We start from the raw sequence: 12974 nt of genomic DNA on the forward strand, positions 1-12974 counted from the left end.
TAATGTTTCGGCTGGTGGGCCAGCCTTCGTCAGTAACCTTTCACTTAAAGGCTATCTGACGAAGGCTGGCCCACCAGCCGAAACGGTAATAGAACTACATTTCGTACGTGAGTCCTTCTTTTCACTCATATATATATATATATATATATATATATATATATATATATATATATATATATATATATATATATATATATATATATATATATATTTATATATATATATATATATATTTATATATATATATATTTATATATATTTATATTTTATATATTTATATATTTTTTATATATTATATATATTTTATATATATTTTTTATATATTTTATATATTTATATATTTATATATATATATATTTATATATATATATATATATATATATATATATAAATCCTAGGTAACAGCAACAAGAGGTGAAAGAAAAAGGTCTATTCGACGTCTCAATGGGAGTCCGGTCTTCATCAGGAATGAGCTTATATTTATGGTTGTACTTATACGTATGTATATGTTAAAGAAGAAAAAAATGGAGTGGGGGTAAAAGAGAAAGAAAGAAAGGAATGGAATGAACTGGTTGGGGACGGCCCGTTTATCTTGTAAGGCAGGGGTCTCAGGCAAGCGGCCCGGCCCGCACATGGCTCTCTTCGACCGGTACTTTTAAAACAAATTCTTAAAAAGTATGTTCATGAGCTACACAGACGTGGCTGATCTCAAGCATTTCTTTTTTCGTGACACACCCTATGCGGTCACCATGTGTTAAAACATAAGTGTGGAACAAAAGCTCTGTATTTCAGATTCGGCATCCAGATTTCAGTCATTTCAAATGGCAATGGTAGCTCTGGCTACCACTTTGCTTAAACATCATGTCACACCGACAAGCCCAGATTACTACCTTAGATAACCGTAACGCAAGAACGGACCACCGCACAGATGAATACAAGAACCTGGCTTGTTTGGAGCTACAGTAATATCTTCCAAGGAAACACCAACACGCCCATGTCCTTCTGTAGAACACGCGAAGATCGGGAATTGATTATTGAACGGTTTGTATAGATGAAACACACATAATGAGTGGATCGTTGAGCCATGTTTTGACATTCTGCATGGTGTTGCTAGATAGCGTCTGCAGTAAACGACGAGGCGTCTCTGTGCAACTATTTACACCCAAATCCTTCCTCACAAAGTTGCTTCATGAAGATTGTTTCCTTTTTTGCGGCATTCTGTGTAGCACGCGATGTTTGCGAAAACTTGGAAGAGTTCACTGATCAATATTATAATGTAACAGAATCGGGCTGTTCCAAATTCCAATGCAGCGTAACTATATTAGTGCTAGCCAGAGGGGAATACAAGGGGAAGCGGGGTCACTATACAAAGAAAACGATATAGTATTTTTGGGGGCATAGCGAAGTGTGTAAGTGAGGTTAAAGAACTTGTGTTAGGCGGATCTCGTATATTCGTGGTGTCACCAGAACGATGGCAGAGAAGATAATGTACAAAGAGCAGCGCAACACGAAAGGGATCCAGAATGAGACAACAGTCACAACACATACACTTATTCGCGTGTAAATTATGAATCCTAACCATGGAACCAGCCGTACCTCATAGGAAACGACCACGGCTTACGGAATAAACAATACTACGCACCATGCATTGGCAGTGCAGGTAGCAGATACAGTGACCCTTGGGCCGGATGAGCACACTCCTGGATGTGAGGACACCACGGTCGTTGCTTTCGAGAGCCACTGGGTATATAAAACAACCCGTCGTATATAGATTCACCACAAGAAACTTCCACAGGGTCACGTTGCCTTCCCCGAAAAAGCAGTGATCACTGGCCCGCTGTTATTGAATGTGCACATGACCAACTGAACAACTTCTAGACTGGAAGAAAGCCACTAAAATGTCGAAATCGGAAAAACTGAGAGGCAGAAGCAGAGAGGTCTCTGCTTCTCCCTCTATGTTTTTTTTTCCCATTTCGACGTTTCAGTGGCTTTCTTCGAGCGTAACCATGCCTACCAACTTACCCAACAAGCAGCTTTGTCACCGAAGGATCAACGACAGATATATGTGTATACTTTGCATTTGGTATTTCACCGGATCTTTCACAAAATGTGTCCGAAAATTGTCAAAAATAAGGGAAACCGATTATCCACTCACTACCTTCATAACTGCTTTTTATGCAGTGGCAGAGCAAGGGACATCAATTACAACAGTAATTAAAGAAATGAATTAATTAACTGTTTAACTAGTGGAGACAGGCGACCACGTGAAATGGTAGAATTCAAGTTCAATTGCGAAGAGCCCATTGCCTGTTTGAGATTTAAAAAAAAAAGCGGCCTCTGGTAATTACTACGGAGTAATGAAATTCGAGCAAATTCACTGCCGAAATCGAAGTGCCGATGAACGCACCCAGTAGACGACCGGAATGACGTCACTGTTTACGACAACGATTGCAGTAGTGTTAGTTCTTCTGCGATCATTAACGTAGACGCGCCACGAGTGCTATAATCGTAAGCTCAGCCCGCACACCCGCGAGGCGAACTCGATCGATGGCAATTGATATAACGACATTCTGGACGTCACCCTTGTCACACGGGTAGTCTAACCACACTTAAGTACGACGGCCGTTAAGTCTAACGGCTAAGAGCATGGCAGTCGCGCTCTTCCACGTTTCGGTTTCGCCGGAGAATTTCATCAAACGTCATCACTCTGCAATAATTACCAGAGGCCGCTTTTTTGGAAATCTCAAAGCGACAATGCGCTATTCGTAGTACGGGTTCACATTATCATATTTGACCCGACACTCTGTCTCTACTGAGTAAAAAGTTAATTTATTTTTATTAGTTACTGCCGCAACTGACGTCTCCAGACTAAGATGACTGCCGCCACAAAAAAAGTAATTATGGAGGCAGCAAACAAATATCGCATTTCCCTAATTCTTGAGGATTTTTGGACACATTTTCTAAAGCTCTCTATATAGCCTATCTCTCACATATGTTGATTACGCAGCACGCTCATAACGAAGTCCACAGCCACGAGTGTAACGATGTTGCTCCAAAGCTTGGAGGACGCTTGAGGTTCGCCTTCAGGAGTAGAACACGATAGCGCAATCGGGCCCCGTGCGCATCGCCTTCTCAATTGCTATCCCGGCTTCGGTTCTCGATGCATGCCTCAACCGTGCCGTAAGGAAACGAAAGACTGTGCGCGTAGCATAGGCCGCTACAAAGTATCATAGAATACCTACTGTAAGTACAGTTGTTAAGTGCCAACTACGCCATAATTATTCCTTTTGCGAATCAGCGAAAAGCCCACTACGTGTCCGTAAAGCAACACGCGAACCTTCGCAGCTTTCAATTTGTTGATGCTTTTGCTGCTGCTGATGATTAAATATATCTGAGTGCTTTGTAATGGGTGGGCCTTTAGAACACCTGTTGCTCAATTCACACGTTTTGACGCCTGGCGCGATTCTACGCTTCTTCCACGCAATATTACAAACCTTAAGGAGACTCCTTCCACTAAATGACATACATATATTTTTTTTTTCCGAAGCAGCTTCACGAAATGGCGTGGCTCTGTGGTAGAACACCTGCGTGCCACGCAGACGACTCGGGTTCGATTCTCACTCGAACCCAAAGGTTTTTATTTTATTTGCATCTCTCGCGATTTTTCGGTCGCGGACAAGATGATTTTTCGCTCACAACCAACGACGCCGTCACCGGAATTTCTGCGAAACGAGCTCTTTAACGTCCTCGCGTTAATATGCAGCAGCCCCATCTCTTTTAGGTGCTCGTACTCTTTCAGACACATACTGATTGATGCACGGATGCCTCAACGCTACCAAAAGCCTTTCAAAGTACAGCCTTTGCTGAACACGGGAGAGCGCAAGGAGAGGAGGGAAAAAAGGCGGGCGCACGTACAGCGCAGCGGGACTTGACGTAGAATGGTAGCCAAGTACAGATCCACTGAAGTAAGACCGAAAGACGAGCTAGTTGGTGCATCTTAAGAAACTTCGAACGCGAACTAAGACAGGGACAAGAGTGAGGAAACGGCACCAGCGCTGACTATCAACTGAAAGCTTTATTAAGCAAGATCAAACATATATACCCGGCACGCGTCACCCTGGGATGTTTGGAAATGTTGCGCGATACGTAGGGGATGCGGACAGGGATCCCTCTGTCTCCGATGGTGCTGATGCCGTTATCACGGCCGGCCCGCTAGAGAGGGGAGTGGCCTCCTTGGGCTCAATATCATCCACTTTGGCAGCAAAGGGCGCGCGTCTTCTTGAGTCGGACGAGGAAGGCCACATTGTAGTTCTGGAGCAGTCTATGTTTGCAGAGAAGGCGTTGACAGCCGTTCGTCAAAACTTGAAGCAAGTACGTGCTAACGCAACAAGGGCCAAAGCGAGCGTGCTTGAGATGTGGAAGCAGTGGAATTTGGGGGGCTTAGCCGCTACTGTCAAGAAAGAAACCCAATCCACACTGAATCCGTTTTTTGCGGCCCAGACGCACAAGCCTGGGATCCCCTTTCGCTCCATTGTTTCGGAGCGAGGCACTTGGCAGAAGGCGTTCTCCAGTTTCCTACAAAAGCACCTGGAATCTTTAGCCATCCCTGATCCGTACTTCGTACGTAACTTTGCTGAAGTCACTGATTTCGTATCTACTGTTGATCGCATGAATTGCTCCGGTATTAGCATAGACCTAGAGGACCTGTTTTACTCCCTTCCGCATGATCTTTTGATGAAGCGGGTTAAAGGCTGCATTGCCAGTGACAGCGACGAGATTGCTTTTAGAAACGGCTGTGGAATCTCGGTAGAGGCCTTCCTGGAGTTGCTCAGCTTTTACCTGAACCACACCTTTGTGGCTTTTCGGGACAAGCTATATATTCGGAAATCGGGGGTATGTATTTGGTCCAAGGTTGCCCCCGTCCTGAGCAATACATTTTTGAGAAGGATGGGCCGTGATCTGTTGCTAGATTTGCAGGGAGTTGCCATTTTAAGGTATTTCGCTATGTGGATGATTTTTTGGTCCTAGGGAGCAATGTGCAAACGGAAACGTTCGTACTTGTTATTTTAGGAGCATTTAATGCGAGAGGCGAAGGTCTGAGTTTCACTTGCGAGGTGCCGTTTGAAAACACCCTACAATTTCTAGACCTCACCCTGATTTTCCAGCTGATCATACATGTTATAAGTATGCCCCTCGGTCTAGCAAGTCCCTCTTAAGTTTCCGTTCCTTCCATTAGAAGGTAATCAAAAACGGAATAGTCCTCTCCTGCCTGAAATCAGCTGTTACCAGGTTGTGCCGTCATTTGGCACAAGACAGCTTCAATGAGCAGGTAGTACAGCTGAAAGATGCTGGCGTCCGTGCCGTTTGTAGGCGCCCAATCAAGCATGCCAAAGGGTGCCAACTTCGCCAGCAGGAGCAGGAACGAAGCAGATTGGCGGTGATACCATATGTGCTTGCTCTATCGCAGAGAATAAAAAAGACCGCACATAGGTACGGGCTGAATGTTGTTTTTTTCAGCCAAAAATAAACTGGACAAGTTGTGTTCCATCGTCAGGAATAAGCTGGAGGTCGAGTGGGTACATGTAGCGTTAGCCACAAGGTTAACTTTGTGTTACGAACCTTGTGCATTGTATTCCGTCAAGTTGTGGACGGGGCAGACGGGTCGCTGCCTAAATACACGCTTAAGGGAGCACCTCTCGTCTCTGAAAGGAAGGTCGCTCATGCATTTGGCCATTCATTGTGCGCAGTGTGGTTGCGAAGCGCGCTTTTCTGACACGGTCACTCTGTATAAGCATCGCACCACACGGTGACATGCAGAGGCGTTTCACATTCACATCATCCTGTATCAGTCACCCATCCCTAACGATCAGCAGCAAAGAAGTGTCGCTTCTTGGCACATACAGTGAAACCTCGGTGATACGATCACAGCTCATACGAATTTCGGGTGATACGAATTTTTCGTTGGTCCCGGCCAAGGCCCATTGGCCTGCAATGTAATGAAGTACGGTTATTGCGAACCAATTTTCACCCAGCGACGTTTGATACGAACGTGCGCTACCGCCCAGGAACGAAGAGGACCGCGCTGTCGCGGAAGACGCGCCAAGCGCCAAGCACATGCGAGCGCGGGAACGCAAGCGTGGGCATGCGCGCCGCACCGCCAAATCGTCAGAATCACGGTGTAAGAAAAACACTTTTCTTACGGTCAGAATAAACCTTCAGAGACGCGTCACGGCCTCCGAGATTGTGCGCGCGAATCTTTGAGGCTCTTATGTGCCTCCGTGTGCCTTGGCGTTTAGATTACAGAGGACATTAGCGCCAGATTTTTATTTTTCTAACGCGTCGACACGGGCTGCTGTCGTTGTACTGTGTTTACACGTGCCTGCCTCGTGCATCAGACATCCTATGAATGGTGGACGAGGACCGAAAGAAGGCGAGGACGGTCTTGGCGAAGGAGTCAGGCCTCACGACGTCAACATGCGCGACAGTTGAGGTCGCACTTGTGCGGGCACGGCCGCAATTCTCCCAAAAAACATCCCCAGCACCTCCGCGATAACAAAATCATAACACACGACCGCGGTTCTATAATTTTGCGGCCTTGATCCATCGCGTCAAAGCGCTTCTTTTGTTACTTTCGCTGCAGTACTCCGGTGTCATGCAAAAAAGCATACTCAAATTTGGAAGGGGCTACTGCTGTCGCGGGCGCAACGCACCTGGTTCATTAATTAAATACACGCATACGGATCGTATGTTATAGCATGATTGCCGAAATCTAAAACCTTAAATGACAATCATTCAGGGTTCTTCCTGACGTTGCTGCGGCCCTGAAAAACAATAAATGAAAATGTACGCCAGCTTTCTTTTGTCGCATGCTAATTTTCCATGCTTTCTGGTGATACGAATTTCGGATGATACGAATATTTTTGGTGGTTCCGTGAGATTCGTATCACCGAGGTTTCACTGTATATACCCCATAAAATGGACGGAAGCTTGACCGCCGCCGTAGCTCAGTGGTAGAGCATCGGACGCGTTATTCGAAGGTCGCAGGTTGGGGCCCTGCCAGCGTCTTTTCGTCCTCTTTACGTTCTTCACATTCATATCCTAATTACTGCAAATAACGTCCCCTGTACGTTCCTTGGCATTATTGTCTGTTATTTCGCATTAATATTATTTCACAAGATCCATTCCTTCGTGTATGACTCCTTCGCCCCATACCCCGCCGCATCGATCGCCATCACGGAGTTGGTATACATTCCCTGATCATGCAACACAAAAACTTTCTTAAATTACTTTTTGCCTCGTGCGTCGAAGAAGTCCAACAGACTTCCCGGCGACATTGTTACTATTAATGATAACCACATGTTTCGTGATGTATTACCTACCATTGAAAAGATCCGTAAACAGGGGGTGGGTGCTCGAGCCGACGTTTCGACAAATGGACTTGTCTTCTTCAAGGCTAGAACTTTTTTTTTTAATCGCAAGCTTCTAGCCTTGAAGTTCTAGGCTTGTTCTAGCCTTGAAGAAGACAAGTGCACTTGTCTGCTTACGGATTTTGTCATCGCAAGCTACCATCTTCTCCTTCCTGCCGTTTATTAGCTACCACTGTATGATTAGGTTCCTTGATTAATTAGTGACGTTGTTTTACGCAAAGTTTATTTGTATGAAGTAACTGTATTCACTGCTTCTTGTTCAATTACTTTTATGTAAAGCCCACTCCCATCTGTAATTCGATTGGGCCCTGTGAGTAAAATGAATGAATGAATGAATGAATGAATGAATGAATGAATGAATGAATGAATGAATGAATGAATGAATGAATGAATGAATGAATGAATGAATTCGCTTTGAATTCACCAAATGCACTGGGACAATGTGCATCTGGTGCGCATTGTTTCTCTGCGGTGGGAGGGACACACCTGTGCACCAGACGTCTGCTGTGGGCATGCTGCCTTCGAGCCGGACGCTGAGCAGCATGAGCAGCGTCTGTCCCGGGTACAGGGGCACCTGGTCGGTACTGGCCGATCCGAAGCCGTAGCTGCAGCCACGGATCACCGCCTTGACCACCGCTCGACTGTGGCCAGTGTTTGTGACGTAGAGCCGGATGACCACTGGATTCCCCGTGGCTGTTGTGCTCACCTCTCTCAGGGTCTGATTCGCGCTGCACGATGGAAGGAGTCATAGCTTGGCCGTCCGGTTTTGGATCAGATGAAAAAAATAGCAACGGTGTCATTAATCATTAATCAGAGGGTTACAGCATAGAGGTGCGCAGGGTTCGCCACCAAGGGGGGAGCAAAGTTTCACCGCAGAACCCCGCCTTGTCGTCGAGTCCAAGAGACAACGTGCTTCAGAGTGGACGAAAAAAAAAAAAAAAAAAACTAAAACGAAGCTATGATGTACGTGTCACACTCGCCTGCCTTTGGTCCCTGGCTTTATGGAAGTAAAGATGGGAAGTGAGCAGTTCGTGGAATGCAACGTCAGAGGCCTTCGGCCGCCATTATCGCCAGGAACCTGCGTAGCCCTAACCCTGCTCTTTAAACAATGTCAGGAGGGGTTCGACCGAGTATGGGGCAGACTTTAACCCTCGTAATTGTCAAACGTTCACGCACTAAACGTCTGTTACTTGTTTTACGTCCCTTCACCTTTCCCGAAACGACCTGTGATTCGAGCTCAAAGCGTTCGTTGCTGAAGTTCAACCACATTGTAACAGAAGGAAAAAAAAAAAAAACCGGGAGCCCTTCCGCTAACGGGAAAGTGCAGGCAAGCGAACTGGCGTGCCCGACCTACTACTGTCGCAATGCTCCCTCCTAACTTTTTCAATGACGGGAATCGGACCTTCAGCCACGTGCTTAACAGCGCAACACTTCAGTTGCTACGGGCAACAACAACGACCATGCGTTCATATCCAGGCAACGATGAAATGTGGTGACGTGACAGTACAAGTGACCTGGATGGAAGATCAGATTGCCATATCAGAAACGGCTGTCGCCCATGATTGAGAGAGCCTCAGTTACGACACAATTGACCGGCGCACCTTGGAGAGCAGGATGTTCGCCGGTTTTCCTCGTACAACGCCGTCGCCACCACCGAAATCTGTAACTCATAACAAGCTTGAAAAGGGGCTCTAATCCACTCGTTGGCAAGCGAAGCTGTGTTGGTATCCGACAGACCAATGTGACATGTACTCTTCATTTATTTATTTATTTATTTATTTATTTATTTATTTATTTATTTATTTATTTATTTATTTATTTATTTATTTACTTACAATAATGTAAGCCCTCACGGGCTGTTACAGGGGTGGGAAAGCACAATATACAATATTAAATACAATATTAAATACAACATTATGTACAAATCATTTCCAAATGACGCTGGAAAACTTAAGCTGACTCACAATCATCAAATGCACTGGCATCAAGCTTGTTCCAGTCAATAATTGTACGAGGCAGAAAGGAAAATTTGAACACATCAATTCTCGTGGCATAGGGTTATACTAAAACATACGGATGATTGATACGATTGAGCAATGCGCTACACGAAATGACCGAGAAGAACAAGACAAATGCAGCTTTAAATTATTCTAAAACGATGACTGCTTTTGCTGCGGCAAACACAGAGGTTCTCCGATGCAACTTTAGATCGATTCTTAGCTAAAGTGCACAGTTAATACGTCGGCTTTTCTTTTGCATATAAAAGCTAAGTGACCTCACTTCTTGCTTCGTACATGAGTGTCGGCAGAATTTTGTCTTGGCGGCTGCAAACCCGTGTTGCATCGCGGCTGGGCGAGAGTGCTGGTGTGGCTTTAGCCCCCCCCCCACCCCCACCCCCCCCGCCGACGACTATGGTTGTGTACAATACAGCTGCCGCTCCCCTGGCAACTTGAGCTTATGCAACGCACGCGGAACGCTACGTGCTTGTGATTTGTTCGAACACGCTTTATGATCTATCACGTGGCTTTAACACTTGCTTTGTGCCTTTCTTCATTGAAACAAATGCGGGGGTGTGTATTGCATGAGTAATTTCAATGGAGGTAAGCACCTTGCACTTCAACTCGCGGAGTCGCTTTTTGTCGACGAAGAAATACTGGGAGCTTCGCTCTAAATAAGAGCCAGAGCGCTATCGCCTGACTGCTATCACATGATGCTATCACGTTGACGGCGAACAAAATCGGATGCCAGTCCAAAGGACAGGCGTGATCGTGCGTACTGCGCACCGTGCTTTGCCGAGGTCGAGCACACGTTTCTGATAACATATCGCCAACATGTGCGGTCATGTGCCGAGCCTGCGCCGTTCAGCGTTTTAAAATCAGGGACGCCTCGCGATAAGCGGCCGACAGATTATCGCGCTCCTCCAATTTTCCATTGTTGTCGCGCTACTGACAACGCTACGCGATCACGCACACTGCAATGCAGGGTGCCTATGAAACAACGACACAAATGCTCCTCGATTGCAACATGTATTAGCTCGAACCACTAAAAAAAGTCATGACGCACACGATTTCCATTTGCTCATTTCATGCCCTTCAAACTGGTTCTTATATGCGCACCAAAACTTAAGGTGGTGGGCCACCTTCAAGACTCATTTTTTTTTTCGCGAGATCGATTTTACTTTATTGCTTTTTGTGCACAGCCACACATTCGAAAATATGTTGCACCAAATATTATCCTCCTCACATCATTAGTTTGCGTGTTACAGCAAGCTTTCCGTACCCCACGCTGGTACAGTGAAACTGAAACCACAGTGCGTTCGTTTAGAAAATAAGTGTGTGTGTTCGTCTATATTAACGATATTCAAAATAATTTATTAATTTTATTTTGACTGTTACATAAGAAGGCGTCATTAAATATAACTTTGTGTTTATAAGTGCTTTTAAATCTCCAAAAACGGCAACAAGGGGGACGCACACCTTTTGCAAGCTCTGAAATCTTTGTTTACGTTTTTCTCAAAATAAGAATTTGCTCCAAATCATGTGACGCGAACTTCCATACATTTTTCATCAGTGTGTACTTTGAACTGATATTTTGTATAAAACTTTACATCATATATATCTGTGGAATGAACTAGAATAAAAGAAATCAATGGAATATTTTTGATTTCACACCTGATTTTGCAAACAGGTTCGGTCTAAATTGGCTCTTTTTCCCCGTCCTTTTGGTTTTTTTGACATTACTTCCTTGATATTTATTGCGTATTTATTCCAGTTCACTGCATAGCTCCAACCTTGAGCTACATAAATGCCAAAGTTTTACTGAATTAAGCCATCCATTCTGGCGTGACTACCACTTTTAATGCAATTTTTGACAAAAATTACCTCCCAATAAATAAATAATCAATATTTTGCCCTATAAATGGCTGGATAAGTTAAATATGACATGCTTGTTGCGAAGAAAAAGTTATTTCAACGGTGGCTGCTCTTAAAAAAAGTTTTTTTTTTTTGAGTGGCCTACCACCTTAACTCATCTTGCACGGGTTCTTGACCCGAAATGCTCTAAAATCCCGAGAGATGCCCACGAACGAAAACCCGTCCCTGTCTTTGGCACCATTTTCTAGTTTTAATAACAATAATTGTTGGGATTTTACGTCCCAAAACTATATGATTATGAGGGACGCCGTAGTGGAGGGCTCTGGAAATGTTGACTATACGGTGTCCCTTCACGTGCGCCAAAATATAAGTACACTGGTCTCAGCATTTCGCCTCCATCAAAATGCGGCCGCCGTGGCCGGGATTCCATCCCGTGACGTTCGGGTCAGCAGTCGAGCACCGTAACCGCCATGGCGGGCGATTTTCTAGTTTCACGAAAACCCCGATAGATAACTTACCCCTGAGAATAGCCTCGTCCTCTTCGGTGACAACCTCCTTCAAGCGATATTGCCACGGGCTCTTCTTTTTGAATTTTTGTGTAACTGGACTGTTGCACGTGTAACCACCGCTCTGCGCAGGCTGCGCCGGAATGTCTAAGAACCTTCCAGATTATTTCAGAACCTTCCAATACGATTGCGCGCACAAAGCGAACGGCCGTGCTTATTCGGGAAATAACGCGGTACGATAACGCTAGAATCTTCAACGCATTCATTCCCGTGTCCATATATTTATGCACGTATATACCCCGACACGATTGACCCGTATTGCTCGTATTGTGGGTCAATAGCCACACTTCATCACATTCTCTGGGACTGCAGGGAATACCCCCCCTCTCCCGATCTCCTTGCCACTCCCTCGCCCGAAGGGTGGGAGGAGGTTTTGACCTCCACCAGCCTGAAAGTTCAGCTACAGGCCATACAGAGAGCAGAGGAGGTGGCCACCAGGTTCAGCCTGGCGGATCACCTACCTCCATAAAGTCTGACGACAATAAAGTTGTGTTCTCTTCTCTCTCTCTCGACGCGTGGGCGAATCTAACGCCCACGCGCCTTACCCGCCGATCATATTACCGGCTGCCGACGACTGTGATCACTGTTATCAATGAACAGTTACTTTCACTTTTCACTTCCTGGGCACAAGTTCGCCCAATGAAGAACGGCCCGAAGGCCACCTTCTTCACCGTCACGAGATATCAACCGCCTTCGAGGGATTAGAAGCTGGAGAGCTTCATGAGTGGCTAGCTTCGGCGGTGCCCAATACACTGCCAACCACGTCGAACACCATGCCTGAACAGCAGGGGGATTCGGTGGAGGGGGGATGTATGTTCATGCGTGTAAGCCCCTCCTCGCTACGCCAGTGGTGAGGAGGTTGTCGACCTTTCGTTTGACGTGCAGTGAGAGCGACTGCTCGTTCGACGGTTTTGACGACAAATGATTACAGTGCTAATAAACTCGTGTTCATTCTTTGGCTGCTGTACATTTTTCAACTTTTTTTTACACAGATTGAGAAAGACAAGCTTCCGTTTCTTTTCTTTTTTTTTTTTTTGATGTGTCCTTGCGCAGATCTCCTGGTTTGTTGGGCGCCGAAAATGTGAGGTGAACGTTCACCTTCCCGGAAC

The 12974-nt window shown here is 45.5% G+C and overlaps 1 protein-coding gene across 1 annotated transcript in view; it reads right to left on the reverse strand.

Moving 5' to 3' along the window:
* LOC119401270 (uncharacterized) overlaps nt 1–12640 on the reverse strand; it is a 32840-nt gene extending 20200 nt beyond the window's left edge. The window contains exons 1-5 of the mRNA XM_049418687.1: nt 12626–12640; nt 11818–11938; nt 9009–9087; nt 7914–8155; nt 1643–1740 (exon numbers count right to left, since the gene is read on the reverse strand). Of these exons, the coding sequence (XP_049274644.1) occupies nt 1643–1740; nt 7914–8155; nt 9009–9087; nt 11818–11938; nt 12626–12640 (555 nt within the window). The remainder of the gene's footprint in view (nt 1–1642; nt 1741–7913; nt 8156–9008; nt 9088–11817; nt 11939–12625) is intronic.
* Nucleotides 12641–12974: the final 334 nt, after the last annotated feature.

Source organism: Rhipicephalus sanguineus, chromosome 8, assembly GCF_013339695.2.
Source record: "Rhipicephalus sanguineus isolate Rsan-2018 chromosome 8, BIME_Rsan_1.4, whole genome shotgun sequence".
Taxonomy (NCBI): domain Eukaryota; kingdom Metazoa; phylum Arthropoda; class Arachnida; order Ixodida; family Ixodidae; genus Rhipicephalus; species Rhipicephalus sanguineus.